The 22,556-nt window shown below is 42.9% G+C and overlaps 1 protein-coding gene across 5 annotated transcripts in view; it reads left to right on the forward strand.

The window, feature by feature from the left end:
• The first annotated feature begins 5,447 nt into the window (after nt 1-5,447).
• The window catches only part of acss3 (acyl-CoA synthetase short chain family member 3), a 35,951-nt gene continuing 18,842 nt past the window's right edge, over nt 5,448-22,556 (forward strand). Inside the window, exons 1-9 of one of the 5 annotated variants that reach the window (XM_024377290.2) lie at nt 5,448-6,043; nt 7,266-7,410; nt 8,044-8,232; nt 9,036-9,170; nt 10,462-10,602; nt 11,454-11,534; nt 11,657-11,752; nt 12,933-13,084; nt 17,837-17,940. In XM_024377290.2, the coding sequence (XP_024233058.1) occupies nt 5,646-6,043; nt 7,266-7,410; nt 8,044-8,232; nt 9,036-9,170; nt 10,462-10,602; nt 11,454-11,534; nt 11,657-11,752; nt 12,933-13,084; nt 17,837-17,940 (1,441 nt within the window). In that variant the 5' untranslated portion in view covers nt 5,448-5,645. Of the gene's footprint in view, nt 6,044-6,162; nt 6,339-7,265; nt 7,411-7,901; nt 7,938-8,043; nt 8,233-8,996; nt 9,171-10,461; nt 10,603-11,453; nt 11,535-11,656; nt 11,753-12,932; nt 13,085-17,836; nt 17,941-22,556 lie in introns of those variants that run through there. The other 4 variants (XM_024377292.2, XM_024377289.2, XM_024377294.2 and 1 more) reach the window with 4 other exon arrangements.

The raw sequence follows: 22,556 nt of genomic DNA on the forward strand, positions 1-22,556 counted from the left end.
TAGTACTAGAGGTTAAGATCGTTCGGCCAGTAACCAAAAGGTCATTGGTTCGAATCCCTGGCTTTGAGCTCCAACATGCAGGACTTGCAAGACTTGATCAAGGCACTTAACCTTAATTGCTCCTGGAAGTCACTCTGGTTACGAGGTTCTGCTAAATGACTAACATTTAAAAATGTCAAATGTAGCCAACTAGTTTACATTTCTGATCTCTGAGAAGCCAAAATTTGTCAGGATAAACTGGCAACCATCCAACACAGTCACATCAAGTCAGTCATGTGATTGAAACTGTGAGGAAACGGTTCAGAAGTAGCTACTTCAAAATGACTTCTGACAAATGACTTAGATTAATGAAACTAAACATCTACTGCTGTGCTACAATAAACCCAGTCACACAGTAGGGTATAAAATTACAATCACTGTAATTACACTAAATATCATCTCATAAATCCACTTTTATGCTGGCATGTTGTAACATTGGGTTTAAAATCAATCATAGTACGATAAAATAATAATTATATAGACTTATACATAGGCTTCAACCTGCCCTTAATGAGTAGCCAGTGAGTGGACAGTGCGTTTCGGTCCCATACAAGCTCACACTGACTCCTCATATCTAACAGAGAGGGAGAGAGGTGAATGGAAGAGCCCTTATGATTAAACCCAGTGCAGCCCCTGTTTACAGGAGATCATTGAGTGTCCACTGCCCGCCCGTGCCCCGTGCCAGACACAGAATGAAAATGAAACATATCCTGCTAGCAGCATGTGCACTACAATAGGAAGAAGTATTGCTTTATCGCTTGGTACTGGGATTTACAGAGCCCTTCAGGTTGGACAAATTAATCAGTGGCTGATCAGAAACCTGTACAAATCCATTATCATGTTGAGCCATGCAGACAAACCAGCTACAGAGAGTTTACTGCACTAAGGCCAGGCACCACAAGCTGAAATGCCATTTTTGCATCTAACTATTAATTTTCAGATTTGTTGGTATATTGGTCCATTAATATTAGTATTTTCAAAAAGTTAACATACCATTTGAAAAAAACTGGATTAAAATGTATATTTGTAATACTACTGTCATCAACATTTGAATGAATTTTAACCACTTTAAATTGGACATACAGTATATCACAAAAGTGAGTACACCCCTCACATTTGTGTAAATATTTGAGTATATCTTTTCATGTGACAACACTGAAGAAATGACACTTTCCTGCAATGTAAAGTAGTGTGTGTACAGCTTGTATAACAGTGTAAATTTGCTGTCCCCTCAAAATAACTCAACACACAGCCATTAATGTCTAAACCGCTGGAAACAAAAGTGAGTACACCCCTAAGAGAAAATGTCCAAATTGAGCCCAATTAGCCATTTTCCCTCCCCGGTGTCATGTGACTCGTTAGTGTTACAAGGTCTCAGGTGTGAATGGGGAGCAGGTGTGTTAAATTTGGTGTCATCGCTCTCACACTCCCTCATACTGACTGGTCACTGGAAGTTCAAATGGCACCTCATGGCAAAGAACTCTCTGAGGATCTGACTTTTCTTTTTTGCTCTACATAAAAGATGGCCTGGGCTATAAGAAGATTGCCAAGACCCTGAAACTGAGCTGCAGCACGGTGGCCAAGACCATACAGCGGTTTAACTGGACAGGTTCCACTCAGAACAGGCCTCGCCATGGTCGACCAAAGAAGTTGAGTGCATGTGCTCAGCGTCATATCCAGAGGTTGTCTTTGGGAAATAGAAGTATGAGTGCTGCCAGCATTGCTGCAGAGGTTGAAGGGGTGGGGGGTCAGCCTGTCAGTGCTCAGACCATACGCCGTACACTGCATCAAATTGGTCTGCATGGCTGTCGTCCCAGAAGGAAGCCTCTTCTAAAGAAAGCCCGCAAACAGTTTGCTGAAGACAAGCAGACTAAGGACATGGATTACTGGAACCATGTCCTGTGGTCTGATGAGACCAAGATAAACTTATTTGGTTCAGATGGTGTCAAGCGTGTGTGGCGGCAACCAGGTGAGGAGTACAAAGACAAGTGTGTCTTGCCTACAGTCAAGCATGGTGGTGGGAGTGTCATGGTCTGGGGCTGCATGAGTGTGGCCGGCACTGGGGAGCTACAGTTCATTGAGGGAACCATGAATGCCAACATGTACTGTGACATACTGAAGCAGAGCATGATCCCCTCCCTTTGGAGACTGGGCCGCAGGGCAGTATTCCAACATGATAACGACCCCAAACACACCTCCAAGACAACCACTGCCTTGCTAAAGAAGCTGAGGGTAAAGGTGATAGACTGGCCAAGCATGTCTCCAGACCTAAACCCTATTGAGCATCTGTGGGGCATCCTCAAACGGAAGGTGGAGGAGTGCAAGGTCTCTAACATCCACCAGCTCCGTAATGTCGTCATGGAGGAGTGGAAGAGGACTCCAGTGGCAACCTGTGAAGCTCTGGTGAACTCCATGCCCAAGAGGGTTAAGGCAGTACTGGAAAATGATGGTGGCCACACAAAATATTGACACTTTGGGCCCAATTTGGACATTTTTCACATAGGGGTGTACTCACTTTTGTTGCCAGCGGTTTAGACATTAATGGCTGTGTGTTGAGTTATTTTGAGGGGACAGCAAATTTACACTGTTATACAAGCTGTACACTCACTACTTTACATTGTAGCAAAGTGTAATTTCTTCAATGTTGTCACATGAAACGATATACTCAAATATTTAGAAAACTGTGAGGGGTGTACTCACTTTTGTGATATCCTGTACATCAATAATGGCAAAGCTCAGCTCACTACCTTAAATTACACCACTTGAAGCCCATTTCATAGAGAATGTTACAGACTGGACTATATTTAGTAACTTACTTTTAATAGATGGTAATTGGGTCTAAATAGGGGTTTGGCATTTGGTAGTCTAAATTTAGTGTACTTGTCTTTAACTGCCATTTCCCAAAAGACAGGCTCTTCCCACACAGCATCTGCATTCACACAATTTTGTGTGGTAATCCTTAGAAGTATTCTCCAGACTTTCCCACAGGGAATTGTTGATATGTTTGAATGTTAACATGTCTATTTATTTCCATTTTAGCACATTTATCAGCCAAAACATGACACCCACTCTGTATTCAAGAGCATGTTGTGTCTCAACCGATGGCAGGCACAACACAAAAACCTCAGATGATGTGAAATAGGCTCTAAGCTACAACATACTGTGTGTGAACTAAAACATAATTCAACGTTTTTGGATAATTGATGTTAAAGGTTAAAGCATTATCTTTATAAAAAAAAGTGTTTTCCAGAAATGATCAAATAGTTTGACAACCCTGTTGTTAGCATTTAAATGATATCAATCTCAACTGTTGGTTATCTTTTCCAGTGATGAATACATGGATATCTTGTGATATGGTGGGGTATGCAAAATGTGTCAACTTCGAGCACCTTCATCTCTTGAATGTTTTCACATTCAGATCCAAAAAAGTCACTTTCTGAGCACTTCTAAAATCATCATATACATATGGAAGGTTTCCAATCAAAAGGGATTCTGTCAAAAGGTGATTTAATTGAAATGCATTTATCCTCTTATATTGCACTACTTGGATTCTGGATCTCTTTCTGTGAAATACAGGTTGTTGATAGAGTTCTGCCAATGCAAACTGAATCAACTGACACCAGGAATTTCATTACATTTCATTCAATTGATATATGAACTCCTTTACTTGCAGGCTGCCACAAAGGCTGTGTGTAAGAATTACGTGTTTAGCATTGATTGATACCTGAGAAACCCAAATGGAAAACATTAGTCAGGGCATTTGTAAATCACATTGGACCGAAACGCCAGCCAGATTGATGAGTTGCTCAATCATTGTTTCCAGGTACCAGAGTCGACTCAAGATAGGTATTTTTCTGGGGAGTAAGCAGCATTGTGGGTAATTACCAGAGACTCGCTGATGACATTGATGAAGTGCAGGGGACGTGGGCAACAACATCTGAGCCGACAGCAGTCAATGAACGAAAGACACAGGCAGTGTGACGAGATAAAGATGTGCACAAGCAAGTCTTGTGTAAGCACTTCAATCAACATGTTTGCAAGACTTCCCACATTGCATTGCTCTTCACTCTAGTAGGTCTATAGAGGCTGCAAATGCTATGGGAAGTGAGACAGAAATCATGATCAATAATAAAGTACATTCAGTGTGTTCACTCTTGCGCTTGAGGAGACAGGACTTGACTTCTTGGAACATCCATCATTTTCCTTAATTGCTCTCCATATGGCCATTTTACAAATACCCTCATGGCTTTTCCAAGGAGCTGCTAACTACAATATTTGCCATTAATCCGAGTCCTCAATAGATCATTTAAGATCAACTTTACCCTAAAGGACCTCAGGACTTCCGAGTGTTTCAAATAAACAGACAAGGTCATTTTGGTAAGGTGTCTGAAGCAGGGTACACAGTGTGCAGCAAACTCTGCTCACTGAACACCATTCAACACACCAATGGCTGAACATTTGTTTGTTTGTTATACTATTGTACACAGACAAATTGTCTTCAGATCTGTTGGTGAGCTGAGGATTCAGCAACACAACATTAACAACTCATTTTATATGGAATATAAGACTAATATTAATAATATTTTATGTGCCCAATGCTCCATGAATTTGCAATGTCTTCACCCTGTTCATGTACTTCAGTCTTTTGTATCAGAACAGCATAAGATAGAATAGAATAATGTATTTCTTGGCTTCACAACATTCAAGTTAAAGTAAAATAATTTATTTTGATGGTTCAAGGTATTTTATAAACTGCTTATTATGAAGACAATCTAGATACGCATCTTTAAAGTATCTATTAGGAAACCTTTGATAAAGCTCACAAATACAATTCTGGGTAACACTTTACAATCTCTCCCGATGTTATTATTAGGCCTATACTTTGAAGATGTTCCTGCATAATAGCCAGGGCCGGATTCCAAACAGGTATGCAGGGTCAGGCTCAGGGCACGCGCCCCAGGGCCCCAACCCATGGCAAAACGTTTAGAATTGCAGGAAATTAGCTTTAAAACGGCAACATGTTCTCTTAGCCTGTAGAGCAGAATTATAAAACTGCACATTTTTCTTTCTGCACCATGGCAAAATGTGTTGAAATACAGGAAGTTAGTTGAGCATGTTGTTGTTGCTTAAATGTACCAAATCAATTATTAGCAGGCTAAGAACTGATGGAAAAACTTATAAAAATGATAATTGTGAATTTCTATGGGCATAGTTGCAACTTGCAGAAGTTGTCTCAAATCTCACCCATTATCTCATTCTTAAAATTGACAAAATCAACAAGAAGTGCATGCATGTTCTCTTGTGCAAGCACTCACTACTAGTATGAAGGGAATCTTGCCAAGATTGACTAACCCTGAGAACAGCACTACCCCTGAATCAACTTCCCACATCCAGTTCATAGTTCGTATTCCTTGAGACTACTGCATTTCCATCGAAGTGGCTCTTGATGACGCTGTAGCCACTAGCGAGTCTGAAGAAGTCACAAACACCTTGATAACTCTGCGGATGAGATCAAGGGCTCCCTCTTTCGTCTTTGGCAGCACACGTCTAAACTAGATTTAACCAGGAAAACACATTCAGGAGCCTAGTTTACCAACACTTCAGAGATGCCTCTTTTTCGGCCAACAAGATTAAGTATGACTTTAAAAAAAGTCATTATCGCAAAAGTCAGACCAGAGAATGGTATTGCTTGTAAAGGTTACTGCACTCCCCTTGCCATTCCAAATACCAGGAGCGAGAGAAGGCTAACTTTGGGACCGTTAAATGTCTTTAATTCCTGGACAGCGACTGCACAGCGTGAGTTGAGAGTTCTCTCATCTTTGTCAACAACTAACGAGCAACAATGTAACAGAACATTAACAACAAACAACAACGCATACGACGAAGCTTTCAGAACAGCGAGGAATGACCCTGAACAGTTCTGGGGTGAAGCAGCACAGAATGTAACCTGGTTTGAGCCATGGAGCCGAACAATGGACAATGGGGACGCCATATTTCCAAAGTGGTAACTATTTACTGTATGTTGATAAGTTTCAGTGCATCGATACCAATGAGGTGAACGCCCACTACCGGTTTGTTGCATAATGGTAAATACTAGTTATTTTACAACCGCTGGTAAACGACAAAGCAATGGTAAAAGCTACTATTAATTACATGGGCATTATCCTGCAAGTCTTTTCGGTGCAACGTCGAATTCGCTCAGTCAGTCACACTTGGGTCACAGAGTGTAAACCCAGTGGCGAGACTTCCGGGAACGCTTGCAAAGCAGACCAGTCCTGGGTTTGAGATGTCAATGAGAGGTGAAAAACTCTTCCTTAGTTGTTCATTTATTCGAAATCTAAAGGCACAACGTAGATTTTAGCAAATGTCCTACTTAACTAGTTGAACATATTACTACTCCCAACCTTGTGAAAGATGTTTTTGACGAAAATGAAAACATCTATATATTGAAGGATATGCTTTGAGACATGCGCAGTTCGGCGCGAGACAACCTTTCGACCCGATGGCGTTACTGAGCACTACCTCCACCTACCACTTTGGCGCTATACAATTTATCCTACTACTTGAAAGCATTATATGTGTGGACGATACATTTATGTACAATGTACATACAATTAGTAGTCTATGACTATCCAATTGTGAAATATAATGCACTTGTGCTTAATTGTTACATATTTTGTAATGGTTGTCAGAATTAATTTTGTGCACCAAGGTCACATTAAACCATGTATAGCTGTCCAAGTATTTGATGGCAAACCTCACAAGATGAACCTTTAATTCTGCATGGTAAAAAATCCCATATGCTCTCTAGATTGACCTCAGTGTTGTAATAATTTTAAAATCAAAGCCACATGTCTAGTGAGTGACCGTGCATGATGTCTCATCTTTCCGTGTGCGTGCATATTTAAAACAACAGGAATCCAGACACCATCTGCTTGTCTCAGCACCTCAGTACCTCAACAGAGCTCATAGTGAGTTGAGAGTCCCATTTCATCAAAGATCTGGGGTTGTACATAGTTTTTCCTGCAACATACAGGATCTGTCATTTCGGACTGTGTTCATTTTATCATACACATTCTCTAATTGCAGACCAAGCTACAATGTGCTTACTGTTATCTCTGTTATTTCATAACATTGATAGATCTATAGTGAAAGTATTACAGTAGTTATTTATTGGCTCTTAATGACAATATGCTGCCTCTAATGTGGGGTTTTCTCTTTGTAAGGTTCGCCGGGGGGAAGTTGAATGTTTGCCACAATGCGGTGGATCGCCATGTCGAGAGCGGACGAGGAGATCAACCGGCCATCATTTATGACAGCCCAGTGACTGGAACTAAGCAGACCATCACTTTTAGAGAACTACAGGAACAGGTAAGGATCTCAACCACTTTTAGAGAACTACAGGAACAGGTAATGATCTCGACCACTTTTAGAGAACTATAGGAACGGTTAATGATCTCAACCACTTTTAGAGAACTACAGGAACAGGTAATGATCTCGACCACTTTTAGAGAACTATAGGAACGGTTAATGATCTCAACCACTTTTAGAGAACTACAGGAACAGGTTATGATCTCAACCACTTTAGAGAACTACAGGAACAGGTAATGATCTTAACCACTTTTAGAGAACTACAGGTAATGATCTCAACCACTTTTAGAGAACTACAGGTAATGATCTCAACCACTTTTAGAGAACTACAGGAACAGGTAAGGATCTCAACCACTTTTAGAGAACTACAGGAACAGGTAATGATCTCAACCACTTTTAGAGAACTACAGGTAATGATCTCAACCACTTTTAGAGAACTACAGGAACAGGTAAGGATCTCAACCACTTTTAGAGAACTACAGGAACAGGTAATGATCTCAACCACTTTTAGAGAACTACAGGAACAGGTAAGGATCTAGGACATCCCTCTAAATATACATTTTCACCCGTATGTTGTAACATACTAATGCCGCCCCTAAGCAGCTTGAACCCCTTCCCCTCCTCTCTGCCCAGGTGTCCAGGCTGGCTGGGGTCCTGGTGAAACACGGGGTGTGGAAGGGCGACCTGGTGGTCATCTACATGCCCATGGTGCCCCAGGCCATGTTCACCATGCTAGCCTGTGCCCGGATCGGAGCCCCGCACAGCCTCATTTTTGGGGGATTCGCCTCCAAGGAGCTGTCTGTCCGCATCGACCATGCCAAGGTCAGCCGGCCATCATAGCTTCACATTGTGTCTCTTTAGTTTGATGTGCTGGATGACACGTCCCTTTGTTCTCTCAATTTAGTTTGAAATGGACCATGCACTCAAATATATTTAGCTATTTGGTATTTTCTCCACTGTCAGATCTGTTTAATGGTTGAATGGTTAAATGTGAACTGTACATGCCACATTTATAGGACTGTTTATAGAAGAGTTGATGGCCCACTTCCACAGTCACATCGTAATATTGCAGTAGATAAAGGTCTCACTGACGCCAAGTGAAGCACTTTGTTGGAGGGATTTCATCAAAGCAGCCGGGATATTAGCCAGTATGTGACTCTGACGCTGAATTGCGTATACTGAAATCCTTTTAAGCTATTTAAGCCAGACCTTCAAGCCTTTTTACGTTTTAGGCCTATATAACATTCAGAGAGGAGCACCTCCACTGTTGCTGATGATTCCTCCTCAAACATTTGGGTAGAGTTGATTAGCCTGTTTTATATTGTATTAGAATGAACGACATATTAGAGACACTCGTTCTATGTTGAATGAGACAGTCATTTCAGATCCCTTAATACATTAGATCAGTAACCCGAGGAAGGTATGACGGTGTGCAGATAGTAATTGAGAGGTAACATCGGTCATATTGATAGTACGTTACATAGTCAGAACATGGCCTTTCAGAATGTCCTGACGTACATTTCAGACTAATGCATTTGTTTGCGCTGTGTTGTATCACATCTCTTAAGTCTTGTTTCTTTTAAGAGGCCCCCGGTAGCACACTGTGTGAATGCTGTGTCTTCCAGCCCAAGATGATAGTGACGGCCTCCTTTGGCATTGAGCCTGGCAGGAGAGTGGAGTACATTCCCCTGGTGGAGAAAGCCCTGGAGCTCAGCTCTCACAGTCCCTCCAAGGTCCTCATCTACAACCGGCCCGGCATGGTGAGGTCCATAGAGATAGAATACAGTTCTATGTTATTCTGTGGTAAGGCCTAACTCACTAACGTCAACTCTCTCAGAGATACGCCTGTCATTTCCCAAAGACAATAACTCTGACATGCAATAGTTTTACATGATCCTCTCTATTTCTTACCTAATGCTATTACTTCCTGAATGGACCACGAATCCGGTTCTAGTGTATATATAAATCCGATTGTTTCAGCCGTGAGCTTGTATGGAGTTATGGATGGTTCGACAGATCTGTAGCTCCTAAACGGCCTATTGAAACAAAGGTGGGAGAGAGAAACGGTGCGCATGAGGGACTGAATCACGCAACACACTCAACGCTGAGATGTGCCCCTGGGCTGTGGTGGGGAGCCTGGCACAGGGTCAGAGTGAAACCAGGCAGAACCGGTAGAATAAAAGACAGTCAATTTCCCCCAAAACAGCCAGCAGCCACTTACAGTAATGTGTTGGCACTCCAGGAAACTGAAATGAGTTTCTTCTCAACTCGTACATAAAAACAGCCAAATCTGTGCTCAGGGAAATCATTCTAAAAATGCTTTGCAAAGTATTGTAATCACTCTGCTCAGGCAATCTTTCACACCTATTTTATTAGTACCACCGATGTTTGGAATGTATCACAAAGTCTGGGGCTTTGCACCCTGACTGCTCCTGTAGTACTAGTTACCCTAGTAGCTATTTTTGATTATGCAACACAGGGAGGATACTTTTAAGGTGATATGTTGTATGTTGTCATGGAAACTGTCTGAGCAAATCACTAATCCTCCCTGATGGAGAATATGAGATGCCCCCCACCCTTTTTTTTCGTTGCTAAATTGCCGCTCTGATGAATCTTAAACCACTCTAGTAATCACTATGAAAAAGCAATGAGTGGTTCCAGAGAAGTGGACTTCAAAACCCACCCATAAGTCCCTCATTAATCAGAGAAGGGTCCTACTACTGGATTCTATTATTTTGGAAGAGAACAATTCAAAAGCAGCTCAAGATTTTGGGGTTCTTCTCTCCTTTCCCTCGGCCTTTGGCAGTTGGAATTACGCATGTTCTGCATCATGAAAGCTCACTTATTGAAAACCCAAGTTGTGACGACTATAAAACACTTTTCTTGAACAGTATCACATTGGTGGTCAGATGAGCCTTGTTGAATTGTGCACAACTAATGGATCTGTTTTAATCTGTCTTTTATGTCCACGTGGTAAAAATGATGGAATGTGTGTCTCTTGAATATGTCATGGAAATAAATGCATCTCTCCTGGTTGATTGTCTGCAACAGGAGAAGGTGTCCATGCACCCTAACCTCAGTCTGGACTGGGAGGAGGAGATGTCCACTGCACGTCCTCATGACTGTGTGTCTCTCCCTGCCAGCCATCCTCTATACGTCCTCTACACGTCTGGGACCACCGGAGCTCCTAAGGTACAGCACTCTGACTAGACACAACACATGTTCATTACAGGAAGGGGTGTAAAGTCCCACTGGGAACAGACATCAGTTCAATGTCTAGGTTTGATTTACATTTGGTTGAGTTGTCAATGTGAAATCAACAAAAAATGTCTCCATTTCTTTGGATTTAGGTTAAAAGTTGGGTGAATAAACAGAAACATTTCCCTTACGATGATTACATTTTTCAAATCCAATCTATTTTCCATTTTCATTCAACGTCATCACATTTCATTTTTTGGTTGAAATGACATAGAAACAACGTTGATTCAACCAGTTTTTGCCTAGTGGGGTCTGACAACTTCTTTCATAAGGAAGCCAGTCAATTTCACAGTTTAATGCAAGTAATGAGTATCATATACTGCAGTAGACTTTCCATGGCTCTGCAAATGTGATTTAAGTTCTTTCTAAACTGTACCACCATGAGATAGATGAGACAATGTTTAAACCAGATCTGAATATGATACGGTAGTACTGAATATGAGGTGAACCATTCAGGAGGTTGAAAAATTGACCGGAGGTGGATCTAAATTGGAAAAACACAGCTCCAGATAGCTCCCTTTGTCTTTAGTACCCAGATAATATGAAATATCCACCCGCTGGCCTTCTGTTCTCAGACTCGTAGTTACCAGTGAGATCTATGGAGGAAACAGCTGAACTCCTACAGGTTATGTTACCATACATCGTAAAAATGGCCTCACGAAATAGTTGAATTGAAAAAGAAACATTTATACAAGGGTTTGATGTAAAATAAAAATGACCCTGTTGAGAGCTTGTTGCATTCGTCTTGCATCAACGTTCGCCTCTTTTCTATATCTTCCCCTCAGGGCGTTGTCAGGGATACTGCTGGGTACGCTGTAATGTTGACGTGGACCATGGAAAACATTTATGGCCTCAAGCCTGGTGAAGTAAGTCCATGTGAAATATCTCCAGTGTTCTTTATCTTTGTATTACAGAACAGACACCATATGCATGCACAAACACAGTACCGTATAAATTCTCTCATCTTTCTCTGCCTACTCTCTGCTAGGTATGGTGGGCAGCGTCTGACCTGGGCTGGGTAGTGGGCCACTCCTACATCTGCTACGCCCCTCTCCTCCACGGCAACACCACCATTCTATACGAGGTATGTACCTTAGCCTACATAGGCCTATTATAATGACCTGTGAACGGGCCAATTGACTGGTCAATTGACTCCAGAAAAACAAACTCAACTTTCTCAAGGACTTGCCCCTTTCACTCAGTGATTCCAAATGCTTTGCAGATTACTCTATTTAAAGATAATGAACACAAGAAAAATGGACTCCTAATGACGTATGATTATACGTGGTTTCAGACAACCGGCCTCTTGATATTCATGCACATGATCATCATTGCAAATTTATCCCCGCATCATTAAACCAATATTCACTGGCTTGAAAAGGCCCAGTTAGGTTGAATTGAGGAATTTATTTGTATGAAGAGCTGCTGGTGATTCTGCTGTGCTTGGGCCCTGGTTAAATGACCCCAGGGGGTTGGGAGAGAGGGGTGGGGAGGTAGCCTCCATGAGCAGTCCTATCTGCCTCATTAGCCTTTTGGTCTCTGTGGCTGCTGGAGGATTGGAGGTGGGTGTTGAATTCATCAGCCTGGCTTTAAGCAGAGCCTGTTGTCTGTGGCTGTGTTTGCCTTGTGGAATGCACTGCTCCTGTCTACTCTACACCACACAAGACCTTCTGTCCTCTCACTGATCAATACACAGTCATAGATATTCACACTGGGAGGAAATTAAGTCCCTCGAGTCTGTTGTTGTTGATTTCCCAGCTCATTTTAATCTGTCTCTCTCTCTCACGCCTCATCTCTCTCACGCCTTGTCTCTCTCTCTCTCCTTACTGTACGAGCAATCTCGCCGACTGAACCTTCAGAGAATAAATATAGTTTCCGCTCGCCCGTGGGCTCTTCCTCACTGTGACTTTTGTTGGTGCACAATACTAGAGTAATCTTGTTTCTATTCATCAGTTTCAGCCCATCTGTCTGGGCTCCAAATATCATTTTGTCTCCATTTCAGCAGATATCCCCATGAATATTCATTCTGTTCGGCACAGTGGAAGTGTTAATGTTGTGGAACGTCAATAAGAACAAAACTTTATGGCCTTTTAGTACTGTTCTTCTGTTTGATAGGTGGCTGGCTGAGTCATTACTACCGCAAGCCTCTAAAAACAGCTTGCTCTGAATGTACCGCTACACTTCAATACCCAATTGGCGTGTTCATGTAAGCTTATGTCCTCAGGCTGTTTGGGTTTGTAACGGATCTCTCTCTCTCTATGCAGGGCAAGCCTGTTGGGACACCGGATGCCGGGGCGTTCTTCCGCGTGCTGTCAGAGCATGGTTGTTCCTCCATGTTCACCGCGCCCACTGCCATCCGAGCCATCCGCCAGCAGGACACCCATTCCGCCATAGGGGCTCAGTACCCCCTCACCAGGTACACTCACCACCCAATCCCCACATATTGGCATAACACTGCAGAGATGGACCATTCAACAACTGTTGTGGCTAGCTCTGTTCTGTAGCTTTTCTGCCCACTTGAAGTAGGCCTACCCTTTATTCCTCTCAACGTCCAGGGACTGAGTGCCTTTCATTCATATCCAGTGTTGTGGCTGAAGGTTTTGGCGCTGCCTGCCCACTCTCTTGTTAGTCTCTGTCCATCTGCTGGAGCAGTGTCCCTGCCAGGCCCAGGCTCAACACTCACAACCTGTGTTCTCATTTAGACCTGATTGAGGTTTAATCAGGATGGATAAAACACCTGCAGGGCATTCATTCCTATTACATAATACTGTGCTGCTGCCACGCTGCTAAACACACAGGGAATCACTGAGTGCTGTAGAGAGCCCCAAGCAATGCCATCTTTGATGGTGCCTGGTTCAAGGGACTGAAGTGATTGTTATCCACATGGGAAATGTCATCATTTATATTGATAATACAGTTCTGGTTCCTTAATATTTTGAAACAGAATCACAGTCAATCAGGTATAATGTGAAAATAGAGGGGAAGTGGCGGTAACTTATTTAGATTTTTCTCCAGACCAGTTGCACAAAGTCATAAAACAGGGACTTTGATCTTGGGTCATAGTTTGCCATTTAATAATCTGCATGTGGAGAATGTGAAGGTATTTGGTGTGCTGTTGGTGAACAGTGTTTTGCCTCGACTGCTCCAGGCAGACCTGAGACAGAAATCCCAAAGGGATTGAATTCATTGTTTTCCCTGGACTATAACATGACATTCTTTCTGCGAGGTGTTATGATGGACTATGCTTCAGTTGTTGGTTTCGTCTTGTGCCATGCAGCATCTTTCCATTATTGTCTTTCTCCCAGAGGGAGCAGGTTAGTGAAAGACTACAGCAATTCACTGAGAGAGAATTGATGCACAAACACAACAACCGCAATGTATGATGTTTCCAGAATCCAGACAGACTCAGACAGTAGTCGAATATCCGGTTGACCTTTGTGTTTCCTTGCCTGGAGACAAAACAGACAACCATCAAATATATTCTTCTCCCTCCTCTACTACCAAACGGGTAGCGGCATTAACAGTCAAGAAGCAGACACTAGACGTGTAGCAGACACTAGCTGTTTTACAGCTCGGGAAATTGGATGTTCTCAGTGAATGTAAAAAGAACGCAATCCAGTAAAGTTGAATACAATAGCAATTCATGTCAATTAAAACAACTCTATTTCCCCACGTTCTCATTAATTGATTATAAACTAGTAGTTTGAAAGGCAAGCGTTTTGAGAACACTTCATTAAGCATTAAGACACTAAAATGTTCCTTAAAGGACTTGCCTTAATTCACGGGTGGATGGTTGCTCCTATGAATGGGTTTTTGCTGGTACCTCCTCAGTATATGGCACCGTTATCAGTAGGCAGTTTGGTAGTAATATGATGTGGGTGGATAGCATATGAAATATTCATCACGCTCTCTCTCTCTGATAAGCTCACTGCAATAGCCTCTTCTCAGCTCCTAGCTCAGTTACACCACATGCTTAGCTAATTGCACTGATTCCTGTGCTAAAATATACCACAGAGCCCATAACAACTATTGCCGCCTGTGACCGAGCCTGGGGAGAAGCTACTTCCATGGACCAGAGCTAAGAGGATCTCCGGGACAGAGGGTCAGTGAGGCAGAGTGAATGCTTCAAACGTAGGCTTTATTACATCACTTACCAACAGAAATGAGGTTTTATTACATCTCTTACCAACAGAAATCAGGCTTTATTACATCACTTACCAACAGAAATTAGGTTTTATTACATCACTTACCAACAGAAATCAGGCTTTATTACATCACTTACCAACAGAAATTAGGTTTTATTACATCACTTACCAACAGAAATCAGGCTTTATTACATCACTTACCAACAGAAATGCTTACAAATAAGACACTTAAAGTATAACTTCAAATAACAAAGCCTCTCAGTTTAAGATAACCTTTCAGCCCCAAACTGTCTGCTGCTACTGTATCTCCAGTCCTCTCCCTCGAATGTGAGCAGCAGCAGCCTAATCAACTGTCGGGGCTGATTGTCCAGCCAATCACACATTAGCCTCTCAACAGAGAAAGTACTGGAAAGGCACTGGAAGGATAGATAGGTCGTGACCGGCCTCACACGCCAGTACAGTAGGTAGCGGTGTATGCACCTGTCAGTTGGTTGCGATTCGCAAACATTTTTTAAAGAAGAAGAAGAAGGCGCTGGAAGGGCACGGCAAAAGGGCTTGTCTCCTCCATTGCCACAAAGTCATTATGAATGCACTTTCCTATGTGCTGATTTTCAGAAAATTAGATTTGCCTGTGTAGCACTTTCCAAGTGTTGAAAGGTACAGACATGCCAAAACCACAAAATTTCAATTTTCAGCCCAGTATTTGGTTTTCGCTGGGTACTTCATGATGACTATTGTTATTACGACACATGAGTTGCTTCCATGGAATGGCTCTGCACTGTAATGGCCTTGGAGCATTATCAACAAGCTTGAGCAATTTCACTCGTCACCCCAGATGTCAGAAAAGTAATAGAAAAGCGGGTTTGGAGCTCTCTGGAGTAGGATTCGTATCTACCTCTACCGTTCAACCCACTCAGAGGAACAATCACAGCACCATGGAGCAAGCACCATTTCATAGCCCTTGTTAACATAGCCCGGAGCACTAACTCAATGCTCACAGGCAGAGCAGACTCTTACTTATTGGGTGACAAAGTTCATGATTTCAGTCAATAACATTTTCCAGCTTGTAGCACCAGGAAGCTTGGCTTGTGACTCACTCTGCCTGTTAGCTTAACATTTTCCAGCTTGTAGCACCAGGAAGCTTGGCTTGTGACTGACTCTGCCTGTTAGCTTAACATTTTCCAGCTTGTAGCACCAGGAAGCTTGGCTTGTGACTCACTCTGCCTGTTAGCTTAACATTTTCCAGCTTGTAGCACCAGGAAGCTTGGCTTGTGACTGACTCTGCCTGTTAGCTTAACATTTTCCAGCTTGTAGCACCAGGAAGCTTGGCTTGTGACTCACTCTGCCTGTTAGCTTAACATTTTCCAGCTTGTAGCACCAGGAAGCTTGGCTTGTGACTGACTCTGCCTGTTAGCTTAACATTTTCCAGCTTGTCGCACCAGGAAGCTTGGCTTGTGACTCACTCTGCCTGTTAGCTTAACATTTTCCAGCTTGTAGCACCAGGAAGCTTGGCTTGTGACTCACTCTGCCTGTTTGCTTAACATTTTCCAGCTTGTAGCACCAGGAAGCTTGGCTTGTGACTCACTCTGCCTGTTTGCTTAACATTTGCAGGATTTATATCATGCATTATCTGGGATGTCATGTGCCATCTTTCAAGGAATATATGTGCGATTGATATACCTTCTCATTGCAAGGTGACACGTACAAGGTGCACATACACAGACACACACAAGTGCACACACACACACAAGCACATGCACACTAAATGCAATTATGGGGGCGAATGTTTCCTCTCTCATTGTTGTTAATGAGACATAAACTTCCACAGTGGGACTATGTTAGGTATAGTACTGTGGGGCTATTGTTGCCTGTCCAAGGCTGAATCTGGGCCTCTGAAGATATGGAGAAATGTGCTTGGCTTTCACCCACCCACTTGCATGAATTACACACAGATCCAACCCTCCGTGGCTGCCTGTCTCTCCCCTCGCCTCCCAACATCTGTAGTCAGATTGTTCCAGAGTAGGAGCAGGGAACAAAGTGCAAGGTGTCACGGGTGAGATTTACATTTAAATGGCGTGCTGTGTAGAATACGGAGTAAAGAGCAGCAGAGTGATTCTCTGGATGTTCTGTCGAGATCTGTGACCCTTCTTCTTCTACCCATTCTCATTCAGGTTGCACCAAGACCCTCACCCTGACCCAGATAACAGACCAATCAGAGGAAGATGGTGGGAGGAGCTATAGGAGGACAGGCTCATTGTAATGACTGGAAGAGAATATACAGTATGGAACATTTTCCATATGTTTGATGCCGTCCTATTGATTCCATTCCAGCCATTACAATGAGCCCGTCCTCCTAAAGCTCCCCCCACCAGCCTCCTCTGAGGCCTATACGAATTAGAATTCCTCGAGTTGTTATGTGTGGCAGGAGGCCATGGAAACTGTATGGCCTTAGACGTTTTAACAGCAAATGAAGTCATCTCTGCTTTATCAGACCGTGTCAAGGTCCCTGAGTGAAGATTTGCATGGCTGTATCTGTATAACCACAGCTAGAGGGTGATTTTTACTCAGATCAACAGGAACAATATGGGCTGTTTTGTGTACACATTTTTATGCAAGTTTGTCTGACACTCTAATGGGAAAACGTATTGTTCTATTCGCTTCTGCTACTGGTAAAGTTGACTTTTATATAACTTGAAAACACTTAGCCGTTACATTCCTTGGCTGTTATATTGTTTTTTTATGAACTGGGTGGTTCGAACTGTGAATGCTGATTGGCTGAAGCTGTAGACTGTATACCATGGGTATAAAAAAAACGCTTATTTTTACTGTTCTAATTACATTGGTTACCAGTTTATATTAGCAGTTAGGCACCTCGGGCGTTTGTGGTATATGGCCAATATACCACGGCTAAGGGCTGTATCCACCCCCCACACACAGGCCTTATTGCTTCATTATAGATCTGCCGCTACTCTATTACACTGTCCTGGCCTTATAGAGCCTGACTGTTCTCTCTGCTCCTCTAGATTGAAGAGCCTTTTCTTGGCTGGAGAGCGCTGTGACGTAGAGACTCTGAACTGGGCCAAAAGGAGCTTTGGCGTGCCTGTACTGGACCACTGGTGGCAGACTGGTAAGACTTTCATTCGCTACTGGAACATCATAATGGACACTACATGTTACACTAGGACGATGGTTAGTTTTCTTGATACCGGCTGTGGTAATACATCTGACCCAACATCTCCCCTATATCTCATTTAAAGGCTCAGAATGAAAGAATAGTTGTAACAAATTATAAATGCAGGAATCTATTCTCTGAGCACCTTTTGAGAATGTTAATCTATTATATTTTTGGGGTGTACTCTGAAATTGTCAGTGTGAGTGAAATGTTGTTACAGTCTTGGTAGTATTTTATCAGCCCATTGACATTAATTCGGCCTTGAGAAGGCGTAACAAATAGCCATATCTCCACAGTATAACTCTTCCTTGAAAGCCCCTTGCAGGGATTTAGTGCATGGACTATGCTCCCGATTTAATTCATCCTTCGCACTGTGTACTGTATACGGAGCACCAGAGGAAAGGCCATTTCTTTCACTACGCTCCCACAGCTACCCAATTAACTTAATCAGCTTCTCAATCTAACCTCATTAATACTAGTCCTTTCAGAGCAGTTCACAGTTCATCATTCATAGACCGCGTGCTGTGGTCTAGTAGCTTTACAATGGATGAGGAGGGGAAGTTCTTCTTGTTGGTGAAAGTGTGTGATTCATTTTGTATATAATACCTCCCAATTGACCTATCATCCATCATCACTGTTGTCTATATTGGTGATGAGATGTGTAATTGGGGTCTTGAGTGCAGGGCTATACTGCATTGTTTTCCCCTGTTTCTCCTGTCACATTCGAATGACTTTAGAGTCACTAAAACGTTATTAGCCACTTGATGTGTTGATTCCAGCCCATGTTCCAGACAGCGAGCCATCATACAAATATCCCTCTCTCCCTCGGCTCGATTAACCCCAGTCCCACGAAACAGTGATACATGTGGTAGAGAAGGCGGCACGAGAAAGGCATTGGATGCCTTGTACGTTTAATTTAATTTTTTACTATTCTGTGTTCCTGAATGCTAATCAATCGGGGAAGAGCAGACATCTCTGTGTTAAATATGGAATTTAAAAAAAGACATGGACCTTGAGAATGTATGGGTGAGAGAGAATCCACCTAACACGGTCTTGCATCTCAGCCCAGATTAGCTTGGGGAGATGGCTCTTTCTCTTCCAGACCTCCCTGGAAATGGGTGTTGTTAACTCAGTAGCAGTAACCTACAGGAGTTACCACGCAAAACTGGGCTTTTGTTTATTTGTATTTTTTTATTTAACCAGGTAGGCTAGTTGAGAACAAGTTCTCATTTGCAACTGTGACCTGGCCAAGATAAAGCAAAGCAGTGTGACTCAGACAACAACACAGAGTTACACATGGAGTAAACAATAAACAAGCCAATAACACAATAAACAAGTCAATGACACAGTAGAAAAAATAAAGTCTATATACAGTGTGTGCAAAAGCCATGAGGAGGTAGGCAATAAATAGGCCATAGGAAAGAATAGTTACAATTTAGCATTAACACTGGAGTGATAAATGAGCAGATGATGACGTGCAAGTAGAGATACTGGTGTGCAAAAGAGCAGAAAAGTAAATAAAATAAAAACAGTATGGGATGAGGTAGATAGATTGGGTGGGCTATTTACAGATGGACTATGTGCAGCGATCGGTTAGCTGCTCAGAAGGTTGATGTTTGAAGTAGGTGAGGGGAATAAGTCTCCAACTTCAGCGATTTTTACAATTCGTTCCAGTCACTGGCAGCAGAGAACTGGAAGGAAAGGTGGCCGAATGAGGTGTTGGCTTTGGGGATGATCAGTGAGATATACCTGCAGGAACGTGTGCTATGGGTGGGTGTGGTTATCGTGACCAGTGAACTGAGATAAGGCGGCGCTTTACCTAGCATGGACTTATAGATGACCTGGAGCCAGTGTTGCACATTCACCCTCTGAATGACATAAACAATCCAATCCATCTCAATTGTCTCAAGGCTTGAAAATCCTTCTTTAACCTTTCTCCCCCCATTCATCTACACTGATTGAAGTGTATTTAACAAGTGCCATCAATAAGGGATCATAGCTTTCACCTGGATTCACCTGGTCAGTCTGTCATGGAAAGAGCAGGTGTTCTTAATGTTTTGTATCGTCCGTGTATATGGAAACCTGTAGGAGTGCATTGTTTTGCCTGAAATCGATGGTGCTTTGCCCCAGAGTTAAGGTCAATTCCATTTGAATTCCAGTCGATTTCCGAAGAATTTAAATGCAGCTGGTGAACTGGAAAAACAGAGGAAATGTCACATTGATCAATTGAACCTCAGTTAATTCCACTAGCGCTAACAGAGTTGAAATGGAATTGACCCCTCTCTTTGGCTCCACTCTCCTCATATTTCACTGATCAGTCATGAGTGCGGTTTTAGCAGGCACGCCACACAGGCATTATTACGTAAGGCTTTTTGGCAAGGGTGTAAATCTGCTCTGAGGTGCCAATGGGGGATGAGGTGGGATGAGTGATTGACATCCCAGCGTGTGGCCCTGATACACACACACACACACACACACACACACACACACACACACACACACACACAGTCTCCACATTGAGCAGATAGATCAAAGACTGCCTCCTACTGGTTGGCTGGTACAGTGTGATCTGAACGGCCAGATGCCACACCGGCACACAAATACACACACACGAATACAAACACATATCGACACACACACACAGTTCAGATGAGTGTAAAGCCACTGGCTGTCTCCGTACTGTCTCCTCTTCTACTCTTCCTGTTTGCAGGAGAGTCTCAGAGCCCGTCCATCACGGAGCTCAGAGGACGGGTTTATGAGACACCTATCAGTCTGAATGTCTTTAAAAGACTCCTTTCTTTCCCAGCTTGTCCTTTGTGTCTAGCTCATCCATTCTCTTTGTTTGTGTGTGTGTGTGTGTGTGTGTGTGTGTGTGTGCCCAGTTCCTTTTCTGGCTCTTTAACTCTCCTAGGAGGTGGTTCTTCTCCATGGCTGTGGTGTTGATGTGAGGTTTATCAGGGACGACAGGCTGATTCTCAGAGCATATCCTTGGTGCTCTTTCTGTCAGTCCTAGCCCTGAGGGGTATGATAGGATTCCTTCACACTGTCCGCCTACGGTTCGCTGAAGTTCAGTCAAACCTCAGACTGCTGATAGATTGAGTTGGAACAATAACCCTGGCACATCCCCAGCTTCTCTGTGGTGCTAGTGCAGTCCAGACCAGGGAGCTTCATCCACTGCAGGCTGTGTGATTGGCCGCAGCACTAACCTCAAAGCCATTACTGGGAATAAAGGCCTGTAGTTCTCAACCTGTTCACTGGAGAGTAGAGGAGTCTGTCTCTGACAATAACCAAAAGTCCCCTCTCACCCTGGTGTGTGTGTGTGTGTGTGTGTGTGTGTGTGTGTGTGTGTGAGAGAGTGACAGAACTCAGACAGACTCAATATGTTGAAGGGACCATAATGAATGAGATCAGTCTGTGTTATTGTGAGAGATGAGGAAGCTGCAGGCATGTTCTGTTCTCCACTGTCACACAAGCCTTCTAGAGCATCAGAGTTTCTGTCAGAGGTTTAGAAATGGGCCCCAAACTTTGGGCTAAAACATTTCCCTTTTATATTGACAGCTGGAAAATAAAACCTCTGCAGTGATTTGATTTTGACTCTGGGAGAAGGCGTGCATAATTAAGTCCTGTGGAAGAACCTGACAGGCTGCGGCAGTAAGTTTCTGATTTCTCCCTCCTGTACTAGTCACACGTCATCTAAGGATTTCAGCACACAGTGTTTCAGTCTCTCTGTGACAGGTGATCCATCAAACCCATTTATCAGCCCCAGTCTTGTCTTCTCACGAGAAGAGGAAGGCGAACTGCAGCGATGGCAGAATCCTAACTGTGGTGCAGGTTGACATTGGCCTGCAGCCGAGGGTTCTGGAGAGGATTGTACATTTAATGCATAATATTCTTGCAGTAATCCCGAGATCACTTGAAAAACACATTATTTAAGAAACAACACAGTTATTGGTATTATCCCAAACATTATTATTCCAAACATGTTACTTTTGAAACGTTTGGGTGGGTTCTCACAAATCTAAGTTTAAGACATTCTCGGAAATCAAAGTACAACTCCTTTGGAATGCATTACATGGTTTGTTGAATAATCCATCACACACCTCCACTTATTTATAAAGAATGTAAGATGCCTGTAAAGATTTGTCCTTCAAATGCAGTCATGCTGTCTCCATCCAGGTGCTTTACTGCTGAGCCTACCCAGGCTGATCTACCAGCTCCCCGCAAAATGGATACAAATTGAACAAAATCTATTACTCTTGGTTTTTCACAAATCATTCCACGACACGCCCTGTAATCTCTTTCCAATGTAATATTCAGCAAAGGAAAACTGAAATCGATGGCATGAAAATCAGCAGGAATGGAGGCTCAGAGAGATAGAGATTTTAAAGGCGGGCGGGCGACGTGTGGTAATCTGAATTAGAAGTCAACGCAAAGAGAGGCTGTCTGACCCATAGAGATCCTATTATATTAAGATATAATTCTGTGGTCTGACCACTTTCAGACCACTGATCTAGAGTCAGTATTGAGGTGGTGGAAGATGATCTGAACGGAAGAGGCTGTCTGCCAGATCA

The sequence above is a fragment of the Oncorhynchus tshawytscha genome, linkage group LG17 (genome assembly GCF_018296145.1).
Source record: "Oncorhynchus tshawytscha isolate Ot180627B linkage group LG17, Otsh_v2.0, whole genome shotgun sequence".
Lineage (NCBI taxonomy): Eukaryota > Metazoa > Chordata > Actinopteri > Salmoniformes > Salmonidae > Oncorhynchus > Oncorhynchus tshawytscha.